This window comes from Salmo salar, chromosome ssa03, assembly GCF_905237065.1.
Source record: "Salmo salar chromosome ssa03, Ssal_v3.1, whole genome shotgun sequence".
Taxonomy (NCBI): Eukaryota; Metazoa; Chordata; class Actinopteri; order Salmoniformes; family Salmonidae; genus Salmo; species Salmo salar.
The window spans coordinates 23588445-23602431 of record NC_059444.1 but is presented as its reverse complement, the minus strand read 5'-3'; the positions used below and the strand labels follow the sequence as shown (position 1 = coordinate 23602431).

General features: G+C 40.5%; 1 protein-coding gene across 11 annotated transcripts in view; it reads right to left on the bottom strand.

Moving 5' to 3' along the window:
• Positions 1-13987, bottom strand: part of astn1 (astrotactin 1) — a 281049-nt gene that overhangs the window by 212394 nt on the left and 54668 nt on the right. For 3 of the 11 annotated variants that reach the window (XM_045714659.1, XM_014190633.2, XM_045714658.1), the window contains exons 4-7: positions 11827-11982; positions 6885-7034; positions 2523-2672; positions 1435-1602 (exon numbers count right to left, since the gene is read on the bottom strand). In XM_045714659.1, coding sequence (XP_045570615.1) covers positions 1435-1602; positions 2523-2672; positions 6885-7034; positions 11827-11982 — 624 coding nt within the window. The remainder of the gene's footprint in view (positions 1-1434; positions 1603-2522; positions 2673-6884; positions 7035-11826; positions 11983-13987) is intronic. The other 8 variants (XM_014190635.2, XM_014190637.2, XM_014190638.2 and 5 more) reach the window with 5 other exon arrangements.

Genomic DNA, 13987 nt, shown 5'->3' with positions numbered 1-13987 from the left:
CTGACCAGTTTAGGTATTATTTGTATTGTAGTTTGGTCAGGACGTGGCAGAGGGTATTTGTTTTGATTGGTTCGGGGTGGTTGGTTGTGTTTAGGGTGTGTGATTTATTAGTTCTGGGTGTTGGGTATGTTCTAGGTTGTATTTTCTACGTTCTGTTTAGTTTTTCTATGTTTAGGTTTGGGTGTGGACTCTCAATTGGAGGCAGGTGTTTCTATTTTCCTCTGATTGAGAGTCCTATATATAGGTATGTGTTTGGGGTTGTTAATTGTGGGTAGTTGTATTTCGCACTGCTGTTATTATTGTAGCCTGTGAAACTGCCGTTCTTTGTTTTCTCGTGTTTTTCGTGTTCACTAATTATTATTAAATATTATGTTGAACATGCAACCCGCTGCGCCTTGGTCATCTCTACACAACGACACCCGTGACAACCACCATCAACAAAACACCAAAAGATGGAATTTATTGTGGAAGAATGGTGTCGCATCCCTCCAACGGAGTTCCAGACACTTGTAGAATCTGTGACAAGGTGCATTGAAGCTGTTCTGGCGGCTCGTGGTGGCCCAACGCCCTATTAAGATGCTTTATGTTGGTGTTTCCTTTATTTTGGCAGTTACCTGTACTTGCTCAAATAATTGTCCAATGTCTATCATTATTATCTTGTGTATCTATAACTTCAGTTTGAGGTTTTTTAAAAAGAGTATGTGAACTCAATTCTTGAACATAATTGCAAGCTATTTCAAAAGACAGAGAATCGCTTTTCAATCTCATCTCTCGTACCCAGCTGTGTTTGAAAAGAGCTCATTTTACTGTGACTGGCTTTAGATGTAGCTTAATTAAAGTATGACTGTGTCAACACAAACTAGCTGGTGTGGGTGGGGAGGGACAAACTGTTTTGCTGGCGAAGCAGAGCTCTATTGTCAACAACTGGCTGTGGGAGGAAGGTTATTGTTCGGAATAATTATAAAACGGTGCATGCTCATCAAAATGGTAACAGTTGACAAGTGATGCTGAATCATTTGAATAAACTAATCAATGGACATTCAACCCAATTGAGGATCAAGATACTGGTTCTTACAGTATGGCTATACTGTATCAAGGCTTTGCTGCAAAAAACTTTTACTTTCTTTCTATTTAGCTAGCCGCTCTGTCACTCACCTGTGATACAACAAGAAATACGTTATTCCATTCTGTGTTGCATCTTTCTTGTTTTCTGTACATTCATATACATTTTAGGGCCACTTTGGTAACAAGTGTTTGAATTAATGCATTAAGTGCTATCCTCTGTGGATGCAATGCACATCTTATTGTATTACCCCACCACAATTTTTTTTATTCAATTAAATTCAATGTTGAAGTTCAGTGAATGCACACAGATACAATATAATTGGTTCCCAGAGTTAGAGTGTGAGAATTGGTGATTATGCAGTATAGTACCTGTCTCTGGATCACACTGGTGTTCACAGGGGTCCAGAATGCGGCGGCCACACAGCTCATTGATCCAAGGCCCGCTGGCATTCTGCTGGTAGTATAGTAACACCTGGGCCGGGTTAAGCCAGTCAGACGCATCCAGTTGACTGCCCTGCAGCAAAATGAACCTGGACCCTGAGGACAAGGGAAGGGTTGTTGGTTGTTAGAAAACATACTGTTTAAGTACCTACCTGGTCAATTAAAGGTTCAGTACATCAGTAGTTCTATTAACTTTTCTCTTCAACAGTCCATAGAGTACAGACTGTTATTACAAGGCAAAAAAATAATACATTTTCTGAATATTATTTTACCCCAGATTAAAAAAGGCAAATAGATGGATAGGACACAATGTTCTGGCAACTAATTTCAATATTTTCGAAGGTGCATATTATACACGGCTGTGGCATAAATATAAGGTTCTCACAGGCAAAAACATGGATTGTTATCAACTTAACCATAACATTACATTAAGTCTAATACGATTGTGTAGACATTTATGGACACGTTCTAAATCGATCCGAGTCCCTGCGATTCAAAAGGAAAATTCACAATATTTCATCTCTTTGCAAAGTTGCTTCCCATGGATGTCTTCTGGAATGATAATTCCACCTGGAGTATCCATAGAATACAGTGGCGGGTATGAATCAAATTAAAGCACGGAATGATAGATGAGTAAGGCAAGTCACACTCCAAAATATATCTGCACTGCCAGCTCCCATGATGGAGGAAAAAATGCCAATGAACCAAGAGTGAATAGTTGGCCTGCAGTGTTATTCTGCAGGTGCTAGCTACCCTGAAATTCATTAGCGAGCCAGCCCAAGCACAGAGAAGGTAGAGAGAGAAAGAGTGATGATACAGTGGGTGGTCACCACAACCTGGCCTGATTGTGCTTTGATGCTTTGAGGGCACATCTGTTGTGGTCTCGCATGGGAAGAGAGAGAGGTGGAATCAGCCTAGTGACATTTCCTCATTTCCGTTTGTCTGGGAGTGCGTTAGCTGGAAGGCATACAGTTATACCCCTGTGGTTTTCAGGAGGGCAGGTGCCCGCCCCTTACCGTCTGCGATGAGGTGCTCGGGCACATGGAGGATGACCCTGACGTTGAGGCCACAGGAGAGGTGTGAGGAGTACACCAGGCTGATCACACAGCTGACAACGCTGATCAAAGTCAGGGTGGTCTTATTGATGGGGCTTCGTGGGGAACCTGCTGGCAAAGAGAAGGACACAGCCAACAAAGAGGAAGCACGTGAAGCTGTGACCACACTGTGGCTATGCACCCAACGGCTCACTATTCCCTTTATAGTGCACTATTTTTGACAAGGGCTCATGGGGCTCTTGTCAGAAGTAGTGCACTATAAAGGTAATGTAGTGCCATAATAGGGAGTGGGGATGCACCCTTCATTCCCTCCAGCACCTCCACCAAGGGAGTCGCTTACAAACAAGTCATCACTGGGCTGGGCTTACTGCCCATGAAAGGGACCTCTGTATCAAACCGGTAGCTTTGGGAGATTTGGCTTGCCAAGTCTCGCTGGTGGGGTAATAAGAGTGTACCTTTGAAGGGTGCCCCCAGCCACCAGCCACCATTATGTGCTGAAGGGAAAAAAAAGAAAAGAGCCCAAATGAGAGCATTTCAGAGGTTGCGTTCTTTTCCTTTCCTGCCAACTGCTTGGGTGCAGCCCCACCAGAGTTCATCATTCATTCCTTTCAATGAAGAGTGGGAAGTCTCCTACCTATAGCATGCACAAACACAAACACACACATGCGGACACACCCCAACCCACAACAATTTGGCCTCAAATATAGGAAGCCAATAACAGCCTCCAGCTCTGCTAGAAGTGATTCTTTATCCCTATCCAATGTTACTCGGTTACTGTCCTTTTAGCATTCGTAAAATAATTCAGGATATATCTTAAGGCAATCCTTAAAAACCAAATACTACAGAGTAATACCAAGACTTGTAAAACAAATTCAACCACATATTACAAGGAAACAATCTCATAATGACACAAAGACTCAAACTTGATCCATTCAAATTTTTTATCAAAAAAAGGATTGAAAAGCACATCCCATCATTATGACACTCTCTCTGAACATTTTGTTTTTCAAATCTATAGATCGGTGGTCACCAACCTTTTCTGAGTCAAGATCACTTTTTTAGTCAAAATGCAAGCTGAGATCTACTGCTCAGATTTTTTTACATGGCTTAAAAAACGTAAGCCTATGCAACATTAACCTATTAAAAACAGTACCGTAGCAATGAGGTTTGCACAGTAGGCTATAGGTCCAATGCATTATGACTGCATATTGGCTATGCTTGAGTTGCCCTGCCAAAGTTGTTCTTCTCAGACCAATTTGAGGTATATAATCACACTGGTAATAGATCATGTGTTGTATTACTTGTGAGGCACAGCTGAGTGAGCATAATAATTTGCTTTCTTTATTTGGCTGGACTGATTGCCTGCATCTGATGGTCAGTCTGAGAGGAGGGAGGGAAGGAGGGAGAGAGTAGCGGTGAGGCTCCCCGTCCCTCCGCTCTCCCTCCCTTTGCTGAGAAAAGGGGACACTGTCTTCCAGCTGATGGCAAAACTCAAGTAGCACTGCATTATTTTTGCCTCATGCACCAATTCATGCTGTTACTCTTATGACCAGTGAAAGTGAAACATTCCTCGATGTTAAAAAAGACGCAAGTCGCTAATAATAACAATGCAAGCTTATCGAAACACTTTGCTATACTCATTCATTGCAGCTGCAGTGCTGGTTGTAGCACGAGTGGAAGTAGGCCTAGGGAGAACGCACATTTTATGGCTTATAAAAGGGTTGAACAAAGTGTTGACAGTGCTGAACAACAACTTAAACATGAACTTACTCATAAAAACAGCAACTATTTGCTGTATTCATTGAGTCTCTCTCTTGTTATGGTTTTAAACGTTTTGAAATCTCACAAATTGAACTTCGCTTTGTGCTCGAGGCTTAAGGCTCGAAGAAACTGTGCAGACACGGCGATCTGAGCTATCTAATTGGCCAGCGGTAAGCCTATAGGTGCACTTGATTTGTTTGACCGGTTGGTGACCACTGCTACAGATGGTATTGCATTTCGGTAATATCATTTCAGGTATCCAGATAAAACCACACTAACCAAAAAAAAACAATGTACGGTCTGATCAAATCAACATTTATTTTGATCAGTTTCGCTGTTCAAGTAATGTGCGAGGGAATGTGTAGAAACGCACCTTCTATTCTTAACCTTTTTACTAATTAAAGGTGTTGGTTACTTGCTGTGTTTGTGACACCTGTGCAGATAACAAAAGCTTAATTGGTTGGAGGTGCTGTTGTGGATGTTGAGGCAGGGATGCTATGTTTGGTCGTTCAGATGCTTGTAGGCTGACAGCTCAGTGTCAGGGGCATTTGGTTCCCCCACATCATTACTGTACATCACAGCACCAAGGATTTATAGCATGCTCACAAACATACTGTTGCCCCCATGCTGTATTTACAGTCACACAACAACCAGCCAATCGCTTCCTTTACATCAAACATTACAACGCTAGACACGCTACTCTCTTTAGTTAGGCACATGGCAGAACCTTACACATACTCACATGGGTTAGAACACAACACATTGTTTACAACAACCATGATTACTAGCAAAGAGAGAATGTTTGAATGCATGTCTATTAGTGATGCGCGGGTTGACTCATAACCCACAGTCACCGCGGTTATATCTGCTGGGCAGACGGGTTTTGGGTCATTAAATATTGTGTGGTTGAAGTGCGGTTGGGTGGCGGGTGGGTTGAATAAAGAGAAAACAATACCTTTGAAAATCTATAAATATATAATTCTAGTGCAATTTATATCTATAGGCTACATTTAGGTTTTTCTTAAATTATTTGAATCTATCTGGCATTAGTGTATAAGCCTAAGCTTTAGGGCACAAAATAGCCTACACGTCAATCGCCAAACGCTTTTGGGAATAGGCAGAAAATGTTAACATCAATCCACGGAGGCAAAAAGGACAACGTCTGAGTTTATTTAATTCAATATGAGAAAAGCTGTGAAAGGAGAGTTGAAAATAAAGAGAAGGGAGGGACAGAAAAATTATGTTTGGGAAAGATTTGGTGGAGTGATAAAAGAGGATGATAGCAGTGCTGGCTATGTTATGTGTGGTAATTGTGAAGCGCTATAGGCCTACAAATTCTACAGTCACAAGACGGGGACTTCAAATAAGCCTATGGCACATCAAGGGAACTGTAGCCTAATGGTCAAATGGGTTAAATGGAAACTGAAATCTGGACATTGACTATAGGTCTATAACCTCTCCCTTAGTCTTAATATTAACTCCAGCAGAATTGAGCAATTCTTGCAGTTAAAGGATACAACAAATGCAGGCAACATTTTCACTCGGGAACAGGAGTGGAGAAATATGATTTCTTTCTTTCAGCATCTTGCGAGAATGCGAATGCTCGATTAGATGCCATCTGTAGAGGTGCTATCTTTATCAGCATCATAAAAAGCTCATAGTATTTTAACCATATAGAATATGCATCCAAGCCGAACTGAAATCTTATCAGAAACATGTTGGGTTGTTTTTACAGCTTTCTATTTCCTTACAACTGGTCAAACTGATATCATTTGCAAAGAAAATCTTTCCTGTTTTTGAGTTATTACATTTTCTCCCATCCCTAAACGTATTTTCTCCACAAAAGAAGATGACAACTAGATTGAAGCATTCATTCTATCAATTTATGACATTATTCTGGTAAGCAAGGGTTCACTTAGTCTTCTAGGGCAACATGCACTGAGTGTACAGAACAATAAGGACACCTGCTTTTTCCAAGACATAGACTGGCCAGGTGACTCCAGGTGAAAGTTATGATCAGCATCCCTGTGGCTGTTCTGAGGGCAAAAGGGGGTGGGGGTGCAACTCAATATATTAGGAAGGTGTTCTTAAATGTTTTGTACACTCAGCGTATAATGGCAGAAGAGAAACCACATGTATCTAATTATAGAAAAGTTGACTAACAAATAGCCTACCAAAATGTCAGAAATTATAAGCAGAAACATATCTAAATCAGGCAAAAAAAGATCCTGAACCCCCTGTCCAAAAAATATTCTGCCATCTTTGACTGTATTATTCTATAGCGCATTTTCTACATTTGCGGGCTAGGGTCGGGTGCGGGCCTCAGATTTTCACTTTATTACATATAGTCGGCAGTTGTGGATGGGTTACTATTGGGTGGGTGTGGGTGAACAAACAGCTGACCTGCGCACCACTAATGTGAACGTGTACAGTATGTGTCTCAAGCACTGTAAGCACATACATTTGTTGTCCATTCATCTACTCTGATGTATGTATTTTTCATTGTCATCATGCAAGTATGAAATAAGATGATGTATGTACAGTATAATATTCCTTCCTTACCCCCTGAGCCCCACGCGCTGTTGGCGTTACCATTTCTCATACCTCGGCTGCGGCGCCTGCTGCGATTGGGGTCAGTGTAAAAGGTCAGCTGAGGTTCGCTGTCGGCCTCCGTGCCAGAGTCCCCGTCTGGGTTCAAGAAGGTTGAACCCACTGCAGAATTCACAACAAAAAGCTCTCATCACAATAATTTTGTCTTCGCTGTTCTGTTTGTATGGCAATGCATGGGATGTCCATCTACACATGCTGCACTTGATTTTGAGCAATTTATACAGCAAGGTTATTAAAAAAAATTTACATCACCATATTAATTGCCATATGTAATCATTACAGTGAAATGGCAAGTAGAAGAGGAGAGCTATAAACCCCTGAATAGCTGTCCCATGGGAATTACATATTGACCGTTTTCCTCACTTTATCAATGATCCGAGGATCATGTCGACACTTTAAGTGTCAATCGAAAAGAAACATCAACAAATGAGGGAGGAAATTGCTAAAATAATTATAAAAGGTGTGGATTAGATTATTTATCTTGCCTGAAGGTTTAAAATGTGTTGCTGTGTCAAAATGTTGATAGTGAAACTAAGAACTTGAGGCATCTGTACTAATAGCCACGTTCCTGTACCACTAAATGTGACCTTTAATTAGTGCTGAGCGATTAGTATTTTTTGAGGTTGGTTCGGTTCGGTTCAATTTTTAAAAACAAATCACGATGGTAGTGTCTGCCCATTACTGCTTATCACTTATTAATCATAATTTATTTACATCACTTTAATAAAATATTTCAGTTGTTGTGTATATTACATTTGATGACTATCATTTCATTTGATGACTATCGTTTTATTTGATGACTATCATTTCATTCCAAGTCATCTCATCTCTACAGAGCTGCTGCCTATGCTGTCTGTTCTTCAAAGTAAATAAGGCACACTTTTATGACTGCTAAATACCAACTATACATTTTCAGGTAGAGATACGTCACGAACCAACAGCTGCTCTCTATATCACCTCACGATCATGCATTTGTCTCTTCTCAGTAGCAGGTATAAAAGAAACACAGACCAGACAAGTAGATGCACAATGGATTATGGTCATTGTAGTTAATTACCACATTTTATGTGCTAAACTATGTAGAATATCGGCCTGTTGGCAAACTACACCTCCCTATTACATCGCACAGTTCAGGCTGGATCTGATTTATCTTTAGAGAAATTGTGCGATGTGCGCATTGAGCTCACAGAAAAAATCTGTCAGTCAATTAGTTGTTTAAAAACGGAAAAATAACATACATTTCGGTTAATCGCTCAGCACTACCTTTAATTAATGTTTCATTAAGAGAGCTGATTGGAGCTGTGAGTTACACAATATATTGTACTGCTTGTTGCAGTGTTAGCCATATTGTACATGCAAAACATAATGGCATGTTTTGGAGTCTGTAGAACAGCAGATTGTTGTTACATTTTGATCATGCTCTGGTACCAATGGAAAATAATAACTGGAACAGTGGGCTAAATTTACTTCAGCTTTTATAAAAAAATGTCTATCTTCAGTATATTCTATACAAAACATACAACTAGCTATACCCTCTCTCGGGCAGTAATGTATAAATGGATTCATGAGGTAGAAGGGTGGAAAGTATTAAGGTAACAACAGCATATATCCAGTCGTATTCTGTCGCAACAAATTAAACCAACATGACTCTAGCGAAGTCCCAAATGGCACCCTATTCTCTATACAGTGCAGTACTTTTGACCAGAGTCAAAAAGTAGTGTGCTGTATAGTCAATAGTGTGCCATTTGGGATACAAACTCAGTTTACCCTGCCCAGCGCAGCACAGGACAAATATTTTGATTATGTTGCATGAGGAAGAGAGATCCATGATAAGACCGGACTGTGGAGTGAGTATCCTCAGTAGGGGGATAATACAGTTTATGTCAGTCCATATTTTGACTTTAAATCCACTATCCGTTACAGAGATGGACGATGGTCCTGTTCTGGTACAATGCAGGGGACAATAAACTGATAAATGTTGACAGTCATCTCATTGAAGCCATTAGATTAAAAGATTTTGGCTTTGTGAACAAAATATATCTAATTGTTTTGAATAGGCTATACAGGCTACATTGGAATGATTGTGTTTTGGTAGAAACATGAACATTGAAATCTATAATTTAAAGAGGATGTGATATAGCTCCTATTACAAGTTTTAGTGTTCTAGCTATCACAAAGTAAGCTTGAAATACTAGCACCATTTACTTCATTTCGAATTGACAATAGCGTTAAAAATCCAAACCAAGAGACTGCATTTAATTAATACACAAAAGGTTCCTCTAAAAGAAAAGGTGAATAAAAATGTCTCTGGCAAACTTACAAATTGGACAAAGTGGAAGCACTGTCTTGAAAAGTACTGTAAAGAAAAAGGTGTTTCATGTACAAGATGGCATTACTACGGCATTGTTTCAGCAGAACGACATTGACTTGATAACAATACGCAAAGGGAACACACAATTTGAACACACAACTATAAACTACAAAAACAATAGCAACACCATTGAAAAATGATTTAACACACATTTATGCTTTATAACAATTCCTGACAAAACAACATTTAAATAATTATTTTCATCAAGGACAAAAACTAAAATTGTGAAGGAAGGTGAAACAAATTTCCAAATGACACTTAGAGGATACAGTGTGTTTTTGTCTAGGTTACAAAGAAGAATGAAAGCACCTTCAATTAATTAACGACAAATCACATGCAGCCATTTGAAGAGATTGTATTTGCCTCAACAATTAGGCAAGGGACCAAAGGTCCAAAGCTCTATGGCAACAAATAAAAGATGGGCTCTTTTAAATATTCAACACATAATGTAGCTTAGTACTCAGCATGCACTGCAGGTGCAGCATGCACTGCAGGTGCGAACACGTCTTACAACAAAAGTTATTTTGTTCTGAGCTTTCGGTGGCCGGATCTCAATAAATATAGAGTACTTTTGGCAGCAGCGACAATGATACTGGAATGACAATCGCTCATGAGGAGAGCTGCAAGAACCCACAGGAGTAATACCAAAAGATATCCGACAAAAGACTTGTAATCACAACAACTGTAGAGAGAAGCAAACTAGAGTGACACCAACATATGTAAATAGAGCAGGTGATTGCATGAGAAGTACTGCTGGGACACAGATGAGAATCTTGAACATCTTGAACAGCGTTAACATTAAAAAACTATTGTGACTTCTGACTCCAAATTCAGACAAAGCTTCATCTTTGGGCTTGTTGTTTCAAATATTTTGTGGAAGAATTTTATTTCAGTATCTCTATTGTATGCTACAATTAAAACAGTAGACTAACGATGCTTTGAGTCCAACACCGTTAGGAACAACACCAGACTTAAGGGTTCTGTATAAAAAGGTCTCCTGGAAGCAGACAACAAACACCAAACAGACAACAGCTGTGACAAAGACTCTGCCCTCCCTCCAACCTCGTTGTTTGGCTTGACATACACTTTGAGCAGCACATTTAAAGGAGGCATCAACATTTGAGGCGTAAAAGCTTCCCCCCAGTCCTAAACGCTGTTAAATATCCACTGAGAATAGCAAAAGGACCTTACATGTGTATGTGCATGTGCATATTTTATCACTCGGATTAAAATGCAAGTCCAAACAAAAACAATAGAGCAAACATAAGCAAACATAACCTCGGGCTTAGTCATTCAGATATACTGGCCTGTGTACACTTTGTACATAGAACCACAGAGGATTTTGTTGTGGAGAAAAAAGCTGTCACAAGGGGATCCGCTGTTTCACAGTTTTAAACATCAACAGCAGATAAACCGATAGTTACAGTTTTCCTTCATTGTGCTTTGTCCTCTAATGTACCAAATCAACAAATTGAACTAAATTAATAAGAAAAATTTGCTTTAATTCTGAAGGTAGCAATCTCTTTCAGAGTGGGCCGTAGGGCTGTCAGAGATTCCTTTCAGAGAGCAGAAGACCAAAGGCACCTCACAACTCTTGAGAGACAGAGAGGCTTTTTTGCAGACATGGTATGCTTTTATTTTGTTATTGAATTAAGACCAAACAGATTGGATCTTTAGCATTTTCTGTCCTGAAAGTGATCAGCTCATTTATGTTCTGTTTTGACTAACAAGCTTCCTGGAATACCAAGTGAAAATGTCATTAGTGTGTTGTGTTAAGTACACTGCTCTCTCTGTTCTCAGTCTATTATTGATAAAAGGGTTTGTTGGGTTTCTTTTTTTTCTTCCTCAGCGAGCTTTGATTTAAGTTCTCATTATGGAGCAAAAGCCATCGCAGGTGCGTATTCACTATACAGGTTTTCAACCAAGGTCAGAAAAGGAAACATTCTCCTAGGCTCACTGAGAGTCACAAAGTACATGAGGATAAGAATGCAAAGGAACAGTATCTGAAACCAGTCGTGTTTGTTTCTCACAATTCACAAAATGAGATGGAAATGATATAATGGTAGACACTATATAACTGTAAAATGACTACACAACAGCTCTTTAGTTCACTAGCTTCCAATGAATGCTCAGTTTGTTGGTTAGCATGATATTGCCATTTGTACCTCCCAATAACATCCTACACAACTAGAATTGCTTTTCTAACCTGAAAATAAACCATTCACACTTGTCAGTCATGGAGCAAAGTGGATTATGATCAGGGTCAACTGAACGAACTGGTGTCTCATTTCAGAATGGCATGCCCTCTTTTTCCAGTCTTTTTCATGGTCAGCATCCCAAATGGAACCCTATTCCCTATATAGTGCAATACTTTTGACTAGAGCCCTATGAGCCCTTGTCAAAAGAAGTGCACTTTAAATGGAATATCGGGTGTCATTGGGACGCAGATATAGTCTTTTACTGGTACACGTGACAATGGTCAAGAATGAGAGTGGATATGGATCAAACGGATGGATGCCTCACCACGGGTTTTGCTGGACAGACGTTGTTTGCGTTGGCCAGTGGAGGCATTGTGGAGGAGGAGAGTGTTCTGCTGCAGGTGATTGCTGTCGATGGGGCTGGTGGCGATGATGTTGTCCTTGTACTTGCTCATTAGGGACAACTTTGTATTGTCACTCCCTGATGATGACAGAACAATCATAATTAGGGAGAGAAATGAGAGATGAAAATAAACCCAATAAAACAAGACAAACGTGAAAAAGAAGCATGTCAGACAAAACGGAAGAGATTTGATACAGACTGGCAGAGGCAACAACAAGTCAGTGTTATTATAATGGTATAGGGCTTGAAACAGGGAATAATCTATAATTTCCTGTCACAACTAGATAACATTTTATTGGTTGGTGGGCTGGTATTTCTTTAAAAAAACAGTTCTAAAGTGTGTAGAAAATATAATGGACCTATATACACTGAGTAAACCAAACATTAGAAACACCTTTCTCATATTGAGTTGCACCCCCCCACTCCTTTTACCCTCAAAACAAGCTCAATTCGTCAGGGCATAGACTCTACAAGGTGTCGAAAGCGTTCCACAGGGATGCTGGTCCATGTTGACTGCAATGCTTGTCACATTCGTGTCAAGATGGCTGAATATCCTTTGGGTGGTGGACCATTCTACATACACACGGGAAACTGTTGAGCATGAAAAACCCAGCAGTGTTGCAGTTCTTAAAACAAACCTACTACCATACCTCGTTCAAAAGCACTTAAATCTTTCTAAACTGATTAAAGTGGATTTAACAAGTGACATCAATAAGGGATAATAGCTTTCACCTGGATTCACCTGGTCAGTCTATGTCATGGAAAGAGCAGCTGTCCTTATTGTTTTGTACACTCAGTGTATTTTGCCCTAGAAGATGAAATAAACCCTTGCTCACCAGAATGTTCCTAATGTTGTGTATACTCAGTGTATTTGTAAATAAGATAATCTTTGAGAACTAACAATCACCCCAAAAAAACCTAGACAGTCAGGGAGAATTTAAAAAATCCAAAATGCATTCAGGATGCATTCAGGCCTCCATTGATTTTGTTATAATGTTTGAGTCAATAGCCATAAGCTATTGCACAATGTGTAAAATTGAAGGAAACTAGCTTTAAAACTGCACTTAAAAAAAATATATATATATATAGACTGCTCAAAAAAATAAAGGGAACACTAAAATAACACATCCTAGATCTGAATGAATGAAATAATCGTATTAAATACTTTTTTCTTTACGTAGTTGAATGTACTGACAACAAAATCACACAAAAATAATCAATGGAAATACAATTTATCAACCCATGGAGGTCTGGATTTGGAGTCACACTCAAAATTAAAGTGGAAAACCACACTACAGGCTGATCCAACTTTGATGTAATGTCCTTAAAACAAGTCAAAATGAGGCTCAGTAGTGTGTGTGGCCTCCACGTGCCTGTATGACCTCCCTACAACGCCTGGGCATGCTCCTGATGAGGTGGCGGATGGTCTCCTGAGGGGTCTCCTCCCAGATCTGGACTAAAGCATCTGCCAACTCCTGGACAGTCTGTGGTGCAACGTGGCGTTGGTGGATGGAGCGAGACATGATGTCCCAGATGTGCTCAATTGGATTCAGGTCTGGGGAACGGGCGGGCCAGTCCATAGCATCAATGCCTTCCTCTTGCAGGAACTGCTGACACACATGAGGTCTAGCATTGTCTTGCATTAGGAGGAACCCAGGGCCAACCGCACCAGCATATGGTCTCACAAGAGGTCTAAGGATCTCATCTCGGTACCTAATGGCAGTCAGGCTACCTCTGGCGAGCATATGGAGGGCTGTGCGGCCCCCCAAAGAAATGCCACCCCACACCATGACTGACCCACCGCCAAACCGGTCATGCTGGAGGATGTTGCAGGCAGCAGAACGTTCTCCACGGCATCTCCAGACTGTCATGTCTGTCACATGTGCTCAGTGTGAACCTGCTTTCATCTGTGAAGAGCACAGGGCGCCAGTGGTGAATTTGCCAATCTTGGTGTTCTCTGGCAAATGCCAAACGTCATGCACGGTGTTGGGCTGTAAGCACAACCCCCACCTGTGGACGTCGGGCCCTCATACCACCCTCATGGAGTCTGTTTCTGACCGTTTGAGCAGACACATGCACATTT